This window comes from Rattus rattus, chromosome 6 (genome assembly GCF_011064425.1).
Source record: "Rattus rattus isolate New Zealand chromosome 6, Rrattus_CSIRO_v1, whole genome shotgun sequence".
In the NCBI taxonomy this organism is placed as follows: domain Eukaryota; kingdom Metazoa; phylum Chordata; class Mammalia; order Rodentia; family Muridae; genus Rattus; species Rattus rattus.
In genome coordinates, this window is record NC_046159.1 from 15,213,699 (window position 1) to 15,232,946 (window position 19,248).

A 19,248-nucleotide genomic window follows, 5' to 3' on the forward strand; every position below is an offset into this window, starting at 1 on the left:
GTGATCTCAGCCCTCAGGAGGTAGAGGCAGGAGTATCAGGAGATCAAGACCGTTCTGAGGAGAGCCTAGGCTACCCGAGATCCTGTCTCCTCCTCCACCACCACCACCACCACCACCACCACCACCACCACCACCACCACCACCACCACCACCACCACCACCACCACCACCACCACCACCACCACCACCACCAACAACAACAACAACAACAAAAAGTAAGAGTTTTGGGACTAGAAAGATGGTTCGGTGGTTAAGAGCAGTGGTTGTTCTTACAGAGGTGCTGGATTCAGTTCCCAGCAACCACACTGTGGGTCACAACCACCTGTAACTCTAGTTCTAAGGTAGCTGAGGCCCTCTTCTGTCTTTGTGGGTACCGGGCACACATGTGGTACAAACATACACACTCAGGCAAAACACTTAATACACTTAAGATAAAACGATGTGTGTGTGTGTGTGTGTGTGTGTGTGTGTGTGTGTGTGTGTGTGCGCGCGCGCGTGTGCATGCCCGTGTGGGTCAGGGGACAGCTTTGTGGAGCTGATTCTCTCCATCTACTTTATATGGGTTTATATATGTCAGGCTTGTGTGACACTTACTTCTATCCAATGAGCCATCTTCCTTGTCCTCTCCCCTCTAAACAATACAAATTGTTTTACATTGTTAGTCTAAATAAAAACATCTAAACAACAGATGGGATAACTCTATAGATCCTCCAGAGGGTGACTCATGGATTAGTTCGCTACAAGCAATGGGTCGGCGACTACTTGAGGTTTTGAAGGCAGCCCCACGTTACTGACTTTTTAAACTGCTACAGTGATAGTAAAGTGTGGTTTGATGATAGAGAGGCCATTGGGGATGATCCCAGAGTCAGGGGAAATTTAAACTGTCGTAATGTCAGCGACAACACCCTTTTAACATCTCTCTCTGCCTGTACTTCAGAATTATTCAAAGAAAATGACATATTTTGGTAGCTACATTTTAAATGTACAAAATAGCTCGCCAAGGTCTTGATAAAAATTTTTTATCTCACATAAGCTGGATATTGTGGTAGGAGGCTAAGGATGGGAAATTTGAAACCAGCTTTGGCTACACAGCAAGATCCTATCTCAAGCAAAGACCAATTTCCTAGGGAGAGGAATATACCTTTCTAGTTTACACGAAGCCTGAGTTAGGGGTTGGGAGGTCAGCAGTGTAGGCCAAACCTGTTAACCAGTGACCGCTCTCTATAAGGGGCTGGTACAGCCTGGGGTCCCTCCTTCTTTAAATCTACATCTAAGCCTCACTCCAAGGTATCACAAGCTGCACAAAGTTACTCGAAGTGCTGTCAGTTGGACATGGCAGGCGCTGTACACTTGGTGTGTGAAGTGTCTACCCAAGTAGGCCATTAGCATAAAAAAAGCAAAACCAAAAGCAAAAACCTACCACCACCAACCTAACCAACCCATCACGAACCGTTCCACCCCTCTCTGGCTTTGGTACAAGTTCACAATGCAGGGGGTGGGTTGAGGGGGAATTCTAAGGATGGGTGATTAATTTTTAAAAACACTACAGGACTCTCGCTGTCCCTCCCCACCTCCTGCCTCGCACGGAGATGCAGTCAACAACGGCACCAAACAGTGAGCCTTTGTCTCTAGTATTAGCCATTTTTAAAGACACTTTAATTAACAACTTAACTGTGTATTTCGGGCTGTAGCTGTTGCTATTTTTTTTTCTTCCAAACTGAGCGTGGACTGCAGAAACACTTCACAAGAGGTTTCTCCCCACAAACCTATCTACGACCACCCCCGGTAAGGAATCGAGTTCTATGATTGGCTACCCACTTCCAAGTACCTACCCTACGACCCCTAAGGAACTTTCCTAGTGAGCTGCTGGTTGCTCAGTCCCCCCAGTTTTGAATTTCGGTTGCCTGTGGTGCAGCTGGCTGCTCCTTTTATGATTAGGGTTAAATGAAGACAAGCGCACCAGCCTCTAGGGGGTTTCCTTAAGACTGGGCAGGAGGTCACAGAGGAGTTCTGACCACACTTTTGGAAATGCCGTGGGAAGGTAGAGCTTGTACCGGAGTGCCAGGATTCGGAGCTGGGCAGGGTTTCAGAGCCATCCATCTACGGCTCCGACGAGAAGGGAATGCGGAACCCAAAATACAGTCCTATTTTAATGATTCACATTTTAATCTCATACAAAAATAAGTCCCTAATCAACACTTTTTTTCTTCCCGTTTAGTGGAATGTCTTCCTAACCCTTCCTAATTTACACGGCCATGCTGGGTTTGAGCTTGCGGAGATCTGATCAATGTTTTATTTTGGCATTATGCGGAACAGAAGATGCAAACATTAAAGAAATGTGTTCTTGATGATCACTATTAAAAAAAAAGTCTGCAATTAGCGTATCCATTTTGGAAGGGGAGGCCAGGAAATATAAATTTAGTGACTGTGAAGGGTGTTCAGCGCTTTTCCCTCAGCGAGGGGCACAGACTGCAGACATAGCCAGCCTGGGGACCAGGTCACCTTGAGCAAGTTCCTGGCTTTCTCTACAAAGTGCAGACTGGACCACCAGGCTCTCTCGCTCATCATAAAAGATCAACGAGGGTACTGCACCTAAGTACCTGGAAAAGAGCTGGTGTCCCCACACCTCCTTGGGCCGGTGAGGAAGCCTAAAACAAGGGCTGGGAGGAAAAAGCCACTTTCTTTTCTGAGTCCTCATTTCTTTAAAAGAATTTACTTACGGTCACGCGTGTGCGCATGCGCACGACACAGCATAGGTGCGCATGTGCGCAGGTAGAGGGTAAATAACCTTGGAGAGTTGGATCCGTCCTCGCACCTTCTCCTGGGTTCTAGGGGCTTACTCTCAGGGCGCCAGGCTTGCATGGTTCATGCGTTTATTTACCTGTAGAGCCATCTTGGTCCCTGGAGTTTTCTTTTCTCTGTAGTGGAATGGCTAGCTGATGCTCTGGGGGTACAATCGATGCTTTGGGGTACGACTGATTCCTCCTTAAACATGTCCTTCAATTTTTTCAGGCCTAGGTTTCCTCATTTAGACTCCAGGAACTGTGCAGGGCACGGAGGATCCTTTGAGGTGATCCGCACAATGGGACCAGCATAGCCTGAACAGTAAGAGTCCCTCGGCACTGGCTTCAGCTGGCACCGGTCCTGTTCCAGTACCATTCTGATTCCTGAGATCAACCAAGTGGCCTAGGACACTCAGGTCTCGGGTGGAGAACCGAGGAAGCAGGTCTGGGTTTTCATTCCCACTTGAGAAACGGGCAAAGAAGATGATCCGCGGCCATTCTGCCCAGACCCCTCATCTTTCCTCACCGAGCTAAACCCATGCTGCTGATGTGTGCTCTGCCTTCGTGAGGCTTTAGCTCTGCATCCAACAGGTAGCAGGGAAGGCGTGCAGGGAGGCGTTCCCACAGGAGGAAGAAGAGGGACCGGCATCAGCAGTCTCTGCCAGCTCTTTACCTGGACCCTGTTCCAGACGCCTCATTTAGATTGCAATGCAAATGCATGGGGATGGCTGAGAGCTATGGGAGCCTGAATCCTAGCGATGTCAGGTAAAGTTAACTCTGACCCATGCGTGGAGGGAGGCACAGCTGGATCAGGCACGGGCCCTCAACAGTCAGGAGCTTGCACAGAGGAAGTGGCCCAGAGCTACAGACCGCTCAGTGCTATGGAAGGGGCAGTGCACAGTGCACGCTCTCTCTGTGTGCGGACTGTCAATAACCTGTGACAACTTGGAATGTTAGGCCTTAAAGAGGATTCTAGAAATGTCTTAGATTGGCCCAAACTTCTGCTCTCTAGGAGTCCCCTTGCTCCCCTTCCCCTGCCAAGAAACAGCCTTGGTGGGGTAAGTCCTGTGATGGGCAGCTGGCCCTGGCATATGAACACTGTTTTTCTTGATGACTCTAGAACCTGGTAGAAAGTTGTGTTGAGTTGGAATATGGCTTTCTTGAAATTCCTATACCCTGGTCTTAGTTTCCAGAGTGTTCGAAAACATGCCTTGCCTACAACTTCCTAAATAGGTGAGGGTGGCCCCGGACCTCTCTCCACGTCTGATGCCCTTCTCCTCTAACACTTACATGTTCTGTGGGTGGAGTCCTCAAATTCCCAAGTGTGAATTTAATAATCTCATTTACTTTTCCTTAATTATTATTATCACATATGTGTGTGTGTGTGTGTGTGTGTGTGTGTGTGTGTGTGTGTGTGCACATGCATGCACCGGACACACCGGGAGAGAGGGACATAAAACAAAGCGCACATGTGGTTTTCAGAGGACACCTTGTGGGAGTCGGCTCTCTCCTTCCGCCATGTGTGTCTGGGATCAAACACAGCTCCACAGACATGGAGGCAAGCGTCTTTACCCACTGAGCCATCATGCCGGCCCAGGTCGTCAAATCCAAAATGTAACCCTGGCAACTCTCCCTTGGACAGTCTGTGCGCACTTGGGTACATCTGGCTTTTGGGGATTTCTCTTTGGGAATCCCACACCCTTGTTCTCAGGCACGTCTTACTTTCTTCCCCGCAACTCTCTTAACCCTCCTGAGTGAGCCTGCGTTAAAACCTTCAGCTCTGCATCACAGAAGTAAAGAGAACAGTGACGAAGAGACCTTTGGAACACAGATGTACTTGCAATAAATTGTCTATTTGCCTACTGGAAACAAAGCTGGGGCCATAGAAGTGTGTGTCCAACTTCGCAACTCTCTGACTCTGAAAAGGAATGACGGGCCCTAACGGGTGCCTCTACAGTGGTATGCGATGGAACCCAGGTCTCTGCGTTCAGAGTCAACAGATGGTTCGAATATACGAATATTGCACATATACGAATGCTTGTGTGCAAGGCCCAGACACACTCGTGCTGCACGGCAGGTTCACTAGGAAGTTGGGAGCGTCACTTACACTCTTCCGTGGCCGGAGCACTGGAAACTGAAAGTTTGTACCCTTCAGCGTTATGTCCTAACACTCTTATGTGATCCTGGGTCCATACACATGGTGAAACTCAGACAGCTTCAACGTGCGCCTTTAGACATGCATTTTGAAAGCCAGGCAAACCAACCTATTTTGAGATTCTGAAAGTCTGCTTGTGTGTGTGTGTGTGTGTGTGTGTGTGTGTGTGTGTGTGTGTGTGTGTGTGTGTGATGGGGGTGTGTGCACCTGACTGCATAAGGTGTCTTCCATCACCTCTGCCTTACTGTCTGGGACAGGGTGTGCCAGTGCTCACCATTTGGGCTATGCTAGGTGGCCAAGTGAGTTCTTAGCACTCCAGTCGATGTCTCTCATTGCTGGGGTTAAAGGCACACAGAGCCATGCTCAACTTTTTAAGCGAGCGCTGAAGACCTGGGAATACAGATCCCCATGCTTATAGCACACCTTACCCACAGAGACAGCTCTCCAGCTCCACGCTGTATCATTTCATTTGGAATTTCTTTTAAAAGCCGGCCTGCAAATCTCAACTACTCAGAAGGCTGAGTTAAAGGATGCTAACTCAAGATCTGTCTGGATCGGTCAGCGACCCTGTCCGGAAAGGAAGCAAGTTGGGGCGGGATTGGTGGGTGGGGGTGAGGATGGGAGTGGGCTTGAGGTAAATACGGTTGGAGTTTGGCCTGTGAGGCATTATGTTTAACTCTCAGTGGGGAATGGGGTGGTTGTTTAAAACAAACAGAAGAGAAAGTGAAAAAATACCATGTGAGTTTCCTGTTAGTTTTGTCAGTGTCTGAAGATCAAGAACCCAAGGATGCTGCTGGAAGGGGAGCAGGTTCTGAAAATGATTCATTTTACTTTTGGAGCATGGAATTTGGGCTCGAGAGCAAGGCCAGCCCAGGTCTGAAGCCTGGTCCCTCTGCTGTCAGCCTGCTGCGCTAACGCAGATTACCTCACCCCTTCTGATTCCTAGGATTCTTAGTTTAAGGCGCTAATAGTTCAGCTTGCTTTTGTGCAGAATGTCAATAGTGCCCCAGAGCTGGCAAGACAAAGGAGACGGTGCCTAACGCTGGTCTCACAGAACACGTGCTGAATGGATGGCATTTCGTGTGGGCACGACTTCCATTCACGGACAAGTCATCCTCTCTCAGCTTCAGTACTTTTGCATTAAATAGCCCACACACAGTTTCAGTAATGTCACTTTTGTGTGTGGAAGTTTGTTTTCCTTCCACGGACATAATTTCATATAGAAATTTCCAGTTTATAGTTGGGCTTCTCTACAACCCTTCCCTCCATGCAGTCTCATCTCAAAACCTTTGGTTTCTGTCCATTACTATATAAGCAGCTTCAGGGTCCCTGTACTCCTCCCTCATCCCTCGGTTCTTATCTTCCCTTCCAGGTCAGGAGCCATCTCTCCCTCATCTGACAGCCAACCACCCCCAGGAGCTGTCGATTCTGTCATCTCTACTTCATTTTGCTTTCCCCCTCTGAAGCCTTCCCTAAACTGCTCTTGCTGAGGTCACCTCCCTGGTGTTAAATCAAAGGGCAGCCTTGGACCTTAGGGAGCAGTGCCACCTTAGCAGCCTTTGCTGCCAGGAATCTGAACTTGTCCCCTCCCTTCTAGGATGCTTCCTGGCTGACAAGATTGCTCCTCTGGCTCTCTTCCCACCTTCCCGCTCTTCCTTCTGGAACACTGAGTTTCCCAGCATCCCCACCAGTTCCTCTTGGACAACTGCATCTGTTCCCAAGACTCTGCTTGTCTTTGGCCTGATCAGTTCCAGTCACGATGCCTTCTGACTCCTGGGACCACAACCTCTTGACTGATTCACAGACCAAGTGTCTAATGCAGAAATCTTTGCAAACCGAAGGGGTTCTCTAGTTCAGTAAATGCCGTCATCTCAATCAGGTTGGGAATTTGGGGTCCATCTCACATCTTCCCTCCCTTTCATCTAACACTGATCAGCCACCAAGCCTGGGGGCTCTGTCCACTTTACTCTTGGGATTGTCCCTTCCCTCTGTTGGCCCTGCCTTGGTTCTAATCATTTCCACTGTTCCAAGGCTCTAGTCAGACTGCCCATCCTCCATCTCGCATCCTCTTCAGACCCTGAAGGGGGTATGCAAGGCACTGAATGACACGATGGAGAAATGATAAACAAAGGAACAAATGAAGTTAGGTGCTGAGCTGTGGGGTACCCCGTTATGCTGACCATCTCTAAGGTTGTCTAGCTAGTTTCATATCGGGGGGTGGTTGGGCTATTTCCAGTTTCTACTGTTATAAATAGACTCACTAAGCACATTTTCTTTGTCCACTATGGGATAATTTCCTTGGAATATTTTCTTAGGAATGGAGTTACTGGTGAAAGGCTATGATTAGCTCTGAAGCTCTCATCGTATGGCTGCTAGGGCTCACAAGGCTGGGACCGGAGGGCCACTGCGTAAATGCCATCTGCTACTTGAGAGTCTCCCCTTAGCCTGCTCTTTCTCTGGGTTAGTGGGTTGACCGTGGAACCTTGACACCGGTGAGGTGTGCACTTTGTAGGTGACGACTTGCTACGCTCATACTCTTTGACATGCAGACTATCATCTCCAGTAACACACTCCCCAGTTTGCCAACACTTCTCGCCTCTATTTCTTTTTGACTCAGAAGTTTTGGTTTCCTTTTGACCAATTATAAGAGAGAGAAAATAAAATAAGTAAAAGCCTGGTGTGGGAGGGAGGCAAAAGTTGTAGGCTTGTCAGGAAATTCCCTTTGCTGGGTCCTTTCTGCCTGTGGATGGTTTAAGAATGGAGCCTGCCTCTACCCAGCAGCCAATGGAAAGAGATGCAGAGACCCACAGCCAGACATTAGACAGAGCTCGGAGAGTCTTGTGGAAGAGTTGGGAGAAGGATTGAGTGACCCGAAGAGGACAGGGACTCCACAGGAAGACCAACAGAATCAACTGGCCTGGACCCTCGGGGGCTCACAGAGACTGAATCACCAACCAAAGAGCAAGCACGGGCTGGACCTGGGCCCCTGCACCTATGCAGCAGATGTGCAGCTTGGTCTTCATGTGGGTCCTCCAACAACTCAGCATGGGCTGTCCCTGAACCTGTGGATCTTGTATCCCTAAATGGGATCTTGTCTGGCTTCAGTGGGAGAGGATTTACCTAGTCCTGCTGGCTTGTGTGCTCCCCCCAACCCCTGTGTGTGTGTCTGTGTGTGTGTGTTAGTGGGGGGGGTGTGACACTCAAAGGGGGAGAAGACACCCAGAGGGGAATTTCCCCTTCTCAAAAGATGAGAATATGGAATGGGAGGGGGACTTGTGTGAGGGGGATACTGGGAAGAAAGGAGGGCTGATAATTGGGTTGTAAAGTGAATAAATAAATAAATTAATTAATTAAAAAATGGAGCCTGCAGCTCACCTTTGGAGTTCCACTGAGAATTCAGTAGTGCAAACAGCATGGTCCCAGGCCCGGTGTGTGGGGCGGCTCCCAAGTGCCCATTGTTGTGATGGGACAGTGTGGACTCTGAACTTTGCTTGGTTCTAGTTCTAGTCAATCTATTTTGGTAGCTAAACTGAATTTAAAAATTTCCATTTACTATAGGGGAGAGGTAATCCACTTCAGTGATCTACCTCACTTAACTGGGCTCCATCTTTAAACCCCTCCACCTCCCCAACACACACACACACACACACACACACACACACACACACACACACTTCCCAGCATACATATTTTACATATTTGTGCTGATAACTGGACCACATTGTGGAAGGAGAACATGAAGTCACAAGATCCCACTATCTGAATTTTAAAATCATGGAAACAAAGAACATTCTTTCACTTAAAAACAAGTAAATGGAGTTAGGTTCATATTTATGACTTAAAAACAGAGATCCTGAGAAAGTGGGGCAGTTTGTAGAAATATGCTAATGTTGTATTTGAGAACAAATCAGAAGACACATATAACAGGATAATTACTTTCCGCTGAATGCAGACTATACAGGAAGATAAGCCATAAGCTCGTGAGAAAACAGAAATACGATTAAGGGACATGCAGTTTATTAAGGAAAGCATCAACCACACTGTGCACTATTACACATCTCTCCACACGACAGACGGACCAGCTGCCGGCACTACCTTCATATATCAGCCGGAGAGCCAACAATTTTCCCACGAGTGACTTCCCTAAGCATCTCTCTAACACTTTCCACTCCTTGTTCAAAGACACAGCAAGATAAGAAAGAGCCACGTGTGTGTGTCTTTGGTCAAGGCCATGCAGTAGCCTTGAAATTTCTGGCAAACTGCCCTCTGTGATTTGTATTCTAGGATTCTCTGCCTCTACCATTAGCAAGCCACCTTCTATTTAGACGGTTGGTCTGAGGAGCTGCAGGCAGGTAATTTTCAGTTCCACTTTGAAATGAGACTTTTCTAGACTGGACAAATGTTAAGAAAAGTGTATTTCTAAAGATAAGGACACTGGTAAGTTGGAAAGTATAGAAATGATATACAAAATCACCCTGGAACATCAAAAGACCACGATTTCCAGTACATCTAGGAAATTACATGGACACACACACACACACACACACACACACACACACACACACACACACACACACGCCCGCACTTTGTCTTGGAGAAAGGGTCTCAAGATATAGTTCAGTGAACTACTCATGATCCCCCTGTTTCAGGCTTCTAAGTGCAAGGATTACAGTGTATACCACGATGCCTAGTTTACCAACGAATTTTAAGTGCACTAAAGGAACCTGGAAAGTGAGTTTCTTTTTATTTTTAAACAGGTGTATCGAGCATACTGTGAATTAAGTTGATAGTGACTTGAGTGATTTTGTTCCCATAAAATAATGGAACCATTAATCTATTCTACCTGAATGCTAGGTGTGCAATAACTCTACATAAGAGTGAATATGAAGGCAAACATGTCTGTTCTCCTTCATTAATCGGTCCTTCCGAGTCCAGTCATCAAGTGTGTCTCTGCATTTTAATCACTCCGGATCCATTTAATGGGGCAACTATTTAACAGCTCAAGGACTAGATAAAAGGATTCTGTCAAGGTATTGGCAATGCCCAAACTCTTTTCTTTCTTATTCGATGACTGGATTGCTGTCGTTTGTTATTTGATTGGTCACTAGACCCCTTAAAGTTCCAGCATCTGGGCGCAGGTGAGTGACTTCTAACAGTCTCTTCAGTCTGGAGACCTCGTCTTTCCCACACACCGGCCAGTGCCAGTAGACTTTCCCTTCCTTATAATGTCAGTGTTTGTTCCCATGAGAACTTCTGTGGAGGGGCTCACAGGTTATGGTGAATCTGGGATAGATCAGATATATTCTTTGCTGGGAACCAGACTCTCTCACCTGAATGAGGAGATCGGTAGCGGAAATCCTCTTTGGTCAGCAGCAGCAGGGCCTTGCCATTCATTTCGAACGTGTTGCTTTCGATGGGCCTTAAGGAAAACTCATTTTCTGCCCATTTGAGCCACTGGGCTACGTCATCTCGGCTCCAGTAAATGGGCTGCAAACCTGTTGGACAACACGGGGCAGAGAGAAAAGATCTTGTCAGCCACACAGTTGGGACAAAGGGGGAAAGGTCTCAGAATAATTAACAGAATGGAGACTCTCTGTCTCAAGAGCCCTTGGGTTGAGTTCCAAGGCCCAGGTTTGTAAGTACTTCAGTGTGGAGTGCTTAAGAGTGGTGTTGCATTAACTTTTTACTTAGAGGTAAAATGAGGGGAACCCCCTTTCCACTGTTTCAGGGACAGGTCTTAGAGCCTTGCCCTGAGGCTGTATTACTTTCCTGTTGGCTTTAAAGTGGTGGTGGTGGGGTACCCAAGGAGGCCTGGAATCCTGACAAATCTCAGACCATTTAGCTGGAGACCTTAGAGTCAGGGCTGATGTTGACTGTGGCAGAGTCCTTTGAAATGGGAGTGTTCCAGTGCTGACCTTGACACCCATCCCGCCTCCGATAGCTGCCAAAGGATGAAGCATCCTGAAACTTCTTCCAGGAAGAGTCATTTACTCGGCCTCTGGGAAGTGGCAGGCTAGCCTCTGACAAACACGAGGCCTTGTCTTGCAGATGGACTCAAAGTGGGTCACACAGACTACCAAGGCTACCACAGGGTGGCTCAGCTTGGCTCTCTACGAGGCAGGGAGTCTGTATGTTTGACTTTTCTGCTGTGGGCACTTCTGATACATCCTTCAAGCGATTAGAACAATAGTTCTCAAAGGGTGATCATGGGAACCCAGAGAGTTCCCAAGGCCTTTGCCCATTATCTACAGCAAAAAACTCTTTCACAACGATATTAACATTGTTTTTTCTTTCACCCTTACTCTTCCACGAGCACATGTGGAATGTTCTAGAAGCTACAGACCTGTGATATCACAACAGGCTGGGTACAGAAATGGGGATGGGAATCCAGGCATCTTCTATTAACCTGGGCATTGGAGAGGTTTGTAGAAGCATACACAACACTATTGTTGCTCACATATATCTTTTGAAAAATATACCTTAATTAATTAATTAATTAATTTATTAATTGATATATTAATGTATTCCTGGTTTGTCTGTCAGTAAGTTAGTAATACTTTTACAAGTCATTTCCAGTATGCTTGGTGTCATTACAAGTTGTAGCACGTAGTTATGAGCAAAAGCTCTTCGGTGGTGGGCAGTCTTTGATAATTATTTACAATTTGAATCCTGACAGTGAAGAGTCTGTCGGGGGCTTCATCCTCCAAAGTCACAGAATCAAGAGTTCAGAGAGAGCTCGGTGGGACCAGTGTTTGCACACTGGGGCTTTGGTCTCTCAAGGTGAACTACTTGAACTTCGGAGGAGATGTGGTGCATGTCTTTTGAATGTGCTCCTCAGCTCAACCCTGGAAGAAACTGCTTTTTGAACTGTATGGTTCCCGGGACAGGCTGCTGAGAGGGGGAACAACTGGCTCAGATCCCAGGGAGAGCATGCCAGGCTCTGAGCAAGACCGCTGAGCTTCTAAGAGACTCCTGCACAGAAAACGGTTTTGAAGGGCAGAAGTCAGACTCTTCTAAGTCCATGGAAGATTCCTTGAAACCATTTAATTGGCTGGGCCTAGTAACACAGCTGCTTCAACAGTGATGCAAGGTCATGGGCTGCCTGGGCTTCGCAGTGAGTTCAAGGCCAGCCTGGCAACCTAGTGGGACCTCGTCTCAAGTCAAAAGGGGCCTGGCGATACTGCTCAGTGGTAGCGTGCCTGAGGCCCAAAGTTCAATCCTCACTACCATGAAACCAAAACCAACCAAGCCAATCCAACCCCAAGCACTTGAGTGTGTTGTCGTGGGTTTTAAATGTAATGCCATTTTTTCCCCCACACATAATCAAACAGGTAGGATTATGGGGACTGTAGCATTTGACCACAAGGGAACAGGACCACTAAAGGATTCGAGGTTCTAAGTTTGGGTCTTGACTGGGCAGAAGGCAATGCCCATTCAAAATGGTTCACGGACCTAGAAAGTGTCTACCGGTTCCTAGTGGGGTGCAAATGGAGGCAGGCTATCTTGGGGAAACCTTCTACTCTCGACGGTGTCCACTTGGAACGAGAACAGCACAGCAATGTGTGATTTAAGATGTTACTGGGTAAGTGGGAGGATAATTCTATCAGTGATGGGTGGAGGTTCCAATCAGGCTGGCCACAGGAAAGCACCTAGTGCCAGAGAGAGGGCTTGAGCAGAGGGCTTGAGAGACGCAGGGAAATGGTCTGGGGCAGCTTGTGGAGGTGTCAAAGTAAATACAGAACTGAAGCCTGCCTCGGAGGGGAAATGAAAGTTAAACGCTGACGTTTCTACGGAGGACAAACTAAAACAGAGAGGTGGGTGAGAAGGGGGCGGGGGACACAAGCAGTAATTTGAGGTCCTTTATGTTCGATGGAAGAAAAAAAATCCTCATGAGTAATCTTTTCCCTAAATACAAGAAGAGTCACACACTCCCAACAACACTGCTGGGTAAGAATAACAGTTTCTCTTCTCACTTCCCATTAATCTCTCCCACAGCTCAGCCTTGAAGCAACCAAGGCCATAGCACTGTGGAAACCCCCTTACCAGGAGCCCACAAGGAGGATCTGGGCACGTGCAGGGCTAGCTGGACTGCAGGTTACAGACAGCACTAGGCAGATCAACAACGGTGACCCTGACGGTGCAAGCTACCTGCCCCAGGACACCCAGTCAATCGACCAGCTTGACTGCGCTTCCATTAGCATATGGAGAAGGTGGACAGCTCGCTAAGCCAGAGAGAGGTTTGCTACATTGTGGTGCCACGTGGCAAATCTCTTTCGCTATTTCTTTTTTAATTCAACGGTATAAAAAGGCTGGGACATACATAGCATGTGCTTTGGAATTTTAACTGAGAAAAAAAAGAGAGAGAGAGCCGACTCCCTGCAAGGGCCCTTAAAGCCCCTATGTTGAAGTATCCAATGGGAGAGAGCTGGTACCTGGAGGTGACTCTGATGTGAGGGAGACAGTTTAATTGACCGAACAGTCATTTATGAAGCACTGCTCTGCACCTAGTGCTGTTCAAAGCATTTCAGAAGCATCAGGTCATTTAACTGCACGCTTGTATAACGTTTGAGATGGAGGTGCAAGCTAGAAGACCTGAAGCTTCCAAGGGATGCACCCCATGCTTGTATGGTGAGAGCAACAAGTACAGCTGAGACCTGAATCCAAGCAATCTGACTCCAGATTCTGTTTTCTTACCCAGGCACTTTCCATCCACACTCGGAATTAAGGCTGGCTTTCAAAAAGACGGAGGAAATCGACTCCTTCCCACCCAACACTGAGATCCTTGGCCCAGGCAAGTTATCAGCAGATTGAAGATAGAGGGAAAAAAAAATCTGCAGATCTCAGGGAGACAGATTTATGGCTAGGAAGAGGAGGGAGGGGCAGGTGGGACGATACTTTGAATGTGTCTGGGAAGAAAGCGCTGTTTTCACAGGCTGCTCAACGACTCCTGCTCTTGACTCTCTGCCCAAGTCCCAGCTGTGGGTGGGTCCAAGGCTGCCTGAGAAGGGAGGGGTGTGTAGGATTTGTTTCACAGTCAGTTCTGGCAATTTGACTCAACAAAGAAAGAATATAATATGTCAATGATTAGGAAGGAGAAAGGGACGGGAAAAGAGGAAGGGAAGGAGAAGGAGGGGGAGAGAGAGAGCCCCTTATGATATTACCCTTTGTATACCAATGTGCCATGAGAATCATTTAACTATGACCAGCATTCATTATGGCAAGAATTCTGGATGGAGAAACTGAATTGCTATGAATGGGAAAATCACTAAGACTCCCACTCCCTTCTTTCCTAAATAGGTCCAGTCAAGTTCACAGGCTCACATATACCCTTCAGTGGTGTATTCAGACTCTTAAATTCTCATGATTTTTTTCAATTCCATGTTCAAAATCAGCTACCACAGTCATCAGGGTATCCTGACCTCATGCCCAACTTTCTTTCTGAGTTACGCTTAAACGAATGATGAAAGCTAACCGGGAATGCGGGGCCGGGATTTCCTTCCTACATATGCTACTAATGAGCGTAGGGTTCTAGGCAGCCCACTTCATTTCTCTGTGGCTCCATGGCTCCGTCTGTAAAACATGGGGCTCAGAGTATGTGATCAATGAGTCCCTGCACGGTTTCCTGCAGCCAGCACGCACCACTGAGTTTGAACCTCAAACACCAAACGATACAGACATCCAGGACAGCGATCTACTTTTTCTACAAAACAACTCCACATTTGTGAGCGCGACCCTAAGATTCTGTACCTTCTCGAAGGCTCTTCTGAGTCACGGAAGGGAGATTAGTGTCATGTTCTCATTCTTTGCCAAGGTGTCAGGCAGTCATGGCCATGCTAAACCTAACAGCCTGCCCCTTAGAAAAGTCCTTACTGCTTCTCCTGCGTTAACTCTTCGAACTCACAGGAGCCCTGCAGTTGGCTGGGTTCTCACTTCAGTTTAACAGATGAGGAAGTGGAGGGATCAGAGTTGGCAGACACTGTTTGAGCATTATTATGCTCAATTCCTTGTGTGTGTGTGTGTGTGTGTGTGTGTGCACGCGCGTGCGTGCGCTGTGTGCACTGGAACCCATGGCCTCGTACACGTTCAGCAAGCGCTCTCCTGCTGAGCCAAGCCCCAGCTCCCAGCTCAAAGCCCTTCACCGCTTTTGCCCTTTTATGTCAAATATCCTTTTATGTCAAACTCTTTGTATTCACAGGAATTTGCTCTGGACCACAGACTCTGGAAGGCAGAGTCCAGAATGTGAGAGGCAGATGCCACAGAGATGTTCTGACTCAGCCCTGGTCCCCATGACTGATTAGGAAACCAAAGCCTGGAAAAATTAACCATACCACGCCTGGTCAACCTACACCAGGGATCCATGTGATCTTATCTCTTGACTCAATGACAGCAACCTTATGACCCTTGACCCAGTCACGTCCAGTGACTAATTCCTTGACTGCTTGATCATTGTGTCTTAGAACAAGCAGCCCAGAACTACAGTTTTCAGAGCTCTACACATCTGTGTCCCTCAGACAGCACAGGCCTGTGACTCGAGTCTTTCCTGCCTGGATGATACAGTTCAATGACAACGGGGCGACAGGTAGTGAACACTTAAACCAATGATGACTGTGGTTCTTGCTTTAACAGGTGAGGCCATTACAGGCCACAGAACTGGCACATGTAGTGCTTGTGTTGTCTCACTCCAGTCCCACTACTCACGTCTGCCACAGTAATTCTCAAGTAGATTAAAAATAACAGCAAATGCAAGCACTTACCGCAGGTCAGGAGACGCTGTATAGATGCCATTCCCATAATTCCCTTAACCCCTTAAGACAATAATGGTCAGCGAGGCACAGAGAAGTTCAGTGGCTATTTGGATGAAGTCACACAGCCAGAAAATGGAGGAGTCAACACAAGAACCAAGCGATCTAATACAACCGAGGCTCACAATATCACACACCTGCCTCTCTCTATGTGGATACTTGGTCCTTTGGTAGAACAGAAAGCTACATTAACAACTTAATACCAGTTTCACGGTGTGATGATGTAGCTCTGAGCACCAAGGTGGAACGTCTATTTTCTACCTGTGTACCTTGTACAAGTAAGCTACTTAGCCTCTCTGTGTCTCTATTTGGCCTGACCGAAATACACTGAAAAATTTCCAACTGCAAAGCACCAGAGTCACAAATGAAATGTTTACTAATTTTAGTAACACGAAAGACCCGTATATGGTGCAGAGTAAGCATTCCCTAAGAATCCGCCCCTGTGTTCTATGGTCACATTAATGGCGACACCTTTGTCTACACATACAAACCGGGTGTTAGGGATAATCAGTCCCACTGTGAGAATGGGTGTCAACCAACAGTCAAGTTCACTACTCTTGCGTGCTGTGCTGCAAGCTACCCAGATACGGATCTCTTTCCAGAGCTTTGATGGGCATTCACCCATCGTCCCCATGGGTCAGTGAAAGCACCGGCCAGGTGAGGCCTGAGATGCAGGCAGCTGGTGACACGCTAGGCCCCTCCAATGAGCTTCTTAGAGATCGACCCATCTACACACTTATCAATAAGATGGAATGCTTTCCCAAAGCTCAGAAATAGAGCAAGTACAAAACTTTCAGCACCTTTACTGGGGATAGAGAGGGACGGGTGTCTGGCCCCGTGGGAGAACTTGCTTCTCTGTGTTCACACACACAGGTCTGAAAGTCTGCCCTGAACAGCACTCGGGGTGCCACGCAGCCTCGCTGCTTTGGTTTGTGAACACACTTTTCCTCCCTGTCTACTCCTCACATCAGATCAACACAGCTCGTACCTCTTCCTCTTCCCACTGCCCCCAGTGAACACTGCTGGGAAGCCTAATCTTTCTGCACAGTTCTCTAGCTTGACTTGAGTCTGGGCTACACAGAACTCTGCTTTGCTCTCCCAACGCGTCTACCCATCTTGAGCGCTCTGCCTGATGGTCAATCTCCTTGATGGATGAGAAGGAAGGGTCAGAGGCTAACAGTACTGTTTTCCCTTTGCCTGTGCTGATGTTACCCCCGTGTAAGCTGTAGCAGGCCAATAACAGGTTTTTCCCTAAAGCATCCCCAACTTCGTCCATTGCTGTCTGAAGTTATCTGCAGCTCACCTTGTCTTAATATTCCAGACCTAAGACGTTTCTTCTTTATTGTTTTTCTTTTCAGAAACTTGTTTTATTACCCACGACACAGCTTTTCAAAAGTTGGAGCTCATTAGGCTCGTACGAGATTGTGGAGGAGAAGCTGGCACACCATGCTGGCACACAATTTGGTGGTATTTTAAGAGCTTGGTGAATGTCAACTTCTGAGAATCTACCTTAGAGAAATAGCTTTGAATGTGGAAAAAAATTCATGCACAAAGATGTTAGTTTTTTTTTAATATCAAGTGTTATTTTTAATAGTAGAAAACAGAACATTAAAAAGAGAGCAGTCATTTACTGACAACATCTGTGATAAAGTGATGCCATCGATAACAGTACTCAGAAAGATTACACATTCCTATTGAAAACCAAAATAGTGTGTGTACTCACAGACTCTCGAATAACACACAGATGCTTTATAAAATAGGAAAATATTAATAGCAATTGCCACTCTGTAGTAGAATTATAGGTGACACTCACTGTTTCTTTTTCTTTTTGTATTAAATATCATTCTCAGGGATAGGTTATAGTCTTACTAAGTTGCCCAGGCTGGTTTTGAACTCTAGATCCTCCTGCTTCAGCCTCCCGAGCAGCTAGGATAACAGACATGGACTAACATGCTCCACTGGAATCATTACATTTACACAACATGCAATGTTCTGTAAAAGTTTAGAAGCTGGCAGAGGTGGTCCAATCCTGAGATCCCGTATGTAGGACGTGAAGATTGAAAAGCCAGAAGTTCATGGCTTGCCTGAGCCGTATGTGATGTGTATGTGAGCTCATTAGGGGCTGTCCCCACACAGCTGTATCTGATGATTTGGGCTGTTCTTTTCCCATCTTCTTTACTTCCTGCTAGCCATGTGCAATTGCTAAGTCAGAGTCTCACTTTTGAGAGCACACCCCACAACTTTCCTGAGTTGTTTTGGTTCAGGGGATCGTAGGGAGTTTCCCTCTGAAGTTCAAGTGTTTCTAATCATGTCAGGAAAATACCTCTAGTCTGTCTTATTTCCTTGAACCTAAGTTCATGTTTCCATCCTCAGCAGAAGTCCCCATCACTTCTACCTTGCCAGCCAATTTCTGTCAGACTTGAGTCAAAGGACAGAGCCTCTTTTTGTCGCTTCTATCTTTGGACAGATAAAACTTCCAGTTATTATTAGGTACATGTGCTAAGAGTAAAATGTACATGCATGTAATGGTGTGTGTGTGACTTCTCAGTGATGTTTACATAGCACTAGAACACAGAGGTTCACCTTCACTAAGGCCCTTGCATATAACTGAAGATCCTACTGCAAGATGACCCATTTCTGTGCTGGCTACCCTATTATGTTACAACTTTTTCTGAGTTAAAATATTCTTTCCAGAAGTGAAGGGGGAAGCCCATGAGCTTCAGGAAGTAAACAACACAGTTTCAGGAAGTTCCTGAAATGAACAAGAACTCAGGTCCATTGCAAGTAATAGAAGCACTAAATTACTGGAGAGGAAAAAGATCCCTAAGCAGTTGAACTGCCTATAAGTCATATACTGAGCTCTATGACTGCAGCTCTGGTACGTTATCAGTGAACCTGTGGTGGGTTCTTCTATGATGTAGAGTCTCCCTGATCCTATAAGTAACTATTATTCTTTGTCCTGGTTTGTATTAAATGCCAACTTTACATAATACAAAATAACCTAAAAAAGAGTCTTCATTAGGAATTATGTAGATCCAGGTTGGTTTGTGGGTTTATCTATAGGGAGTTGTCTTGATTGTTGAGGTAGAAAGACCCAGTCACTGTGGGCAGCACCATTCCCTAGGCAGAGAGTTCTGACCAGCATAAGAGAGGGGAATGCTAGTCAAGGGCAAGCAAACAAGGGTGTGTTTATTTTTTCTTTGGCCTTGACTATAGCTTGACTGGCTACTCGAGTTCCTGCTCTGAATTACCCAAAATGATGGATTATAATTTGGATTTGTGAATAAAATAAATGTTTTCTTACCCCATGGTGCTTTTTGGTCAGGGTATATTAATACTGCAGTGGAAATGAAATTAAGAGATCCATACACGTATAATATCCCCAAACTCATTTGTTCACCAAACTGGACTCTGGTAGAGTATTACAGTCTGTGATCAACCCCCAATCTAACATAGAGGTGTTTGCATTCAGTCTTCCCAGTTAAAGTCACACAACAACCGTCTTCCT

General features: G+C 46.7%; 1 protein-coding gene across 2 annotated transcripts in view; it reads right to left on the minus strand.

The window, feature by feature from the left end:
* Etv6 (ETS variant transcription factor 6) overlaps window positions 1-19,248 on the minus strand; it is a 234,570-nt gene that overhangs the window by 36,362 nt on the left and 178,960 nt on the right. For both annotated transcript variants that reach the window (XM_032905549.1, XM_032905548.1), the window contains exon 3: window positions 10,269-10,433. In XM_032905549.1, coding sequence (XP_032761440.1) covers window positions 10,269-10,433 — 165 coding nt within the window. The remainder of the gene's footprint in view (window positions 1-10,268; window positions 10,434-19,248) is intronic.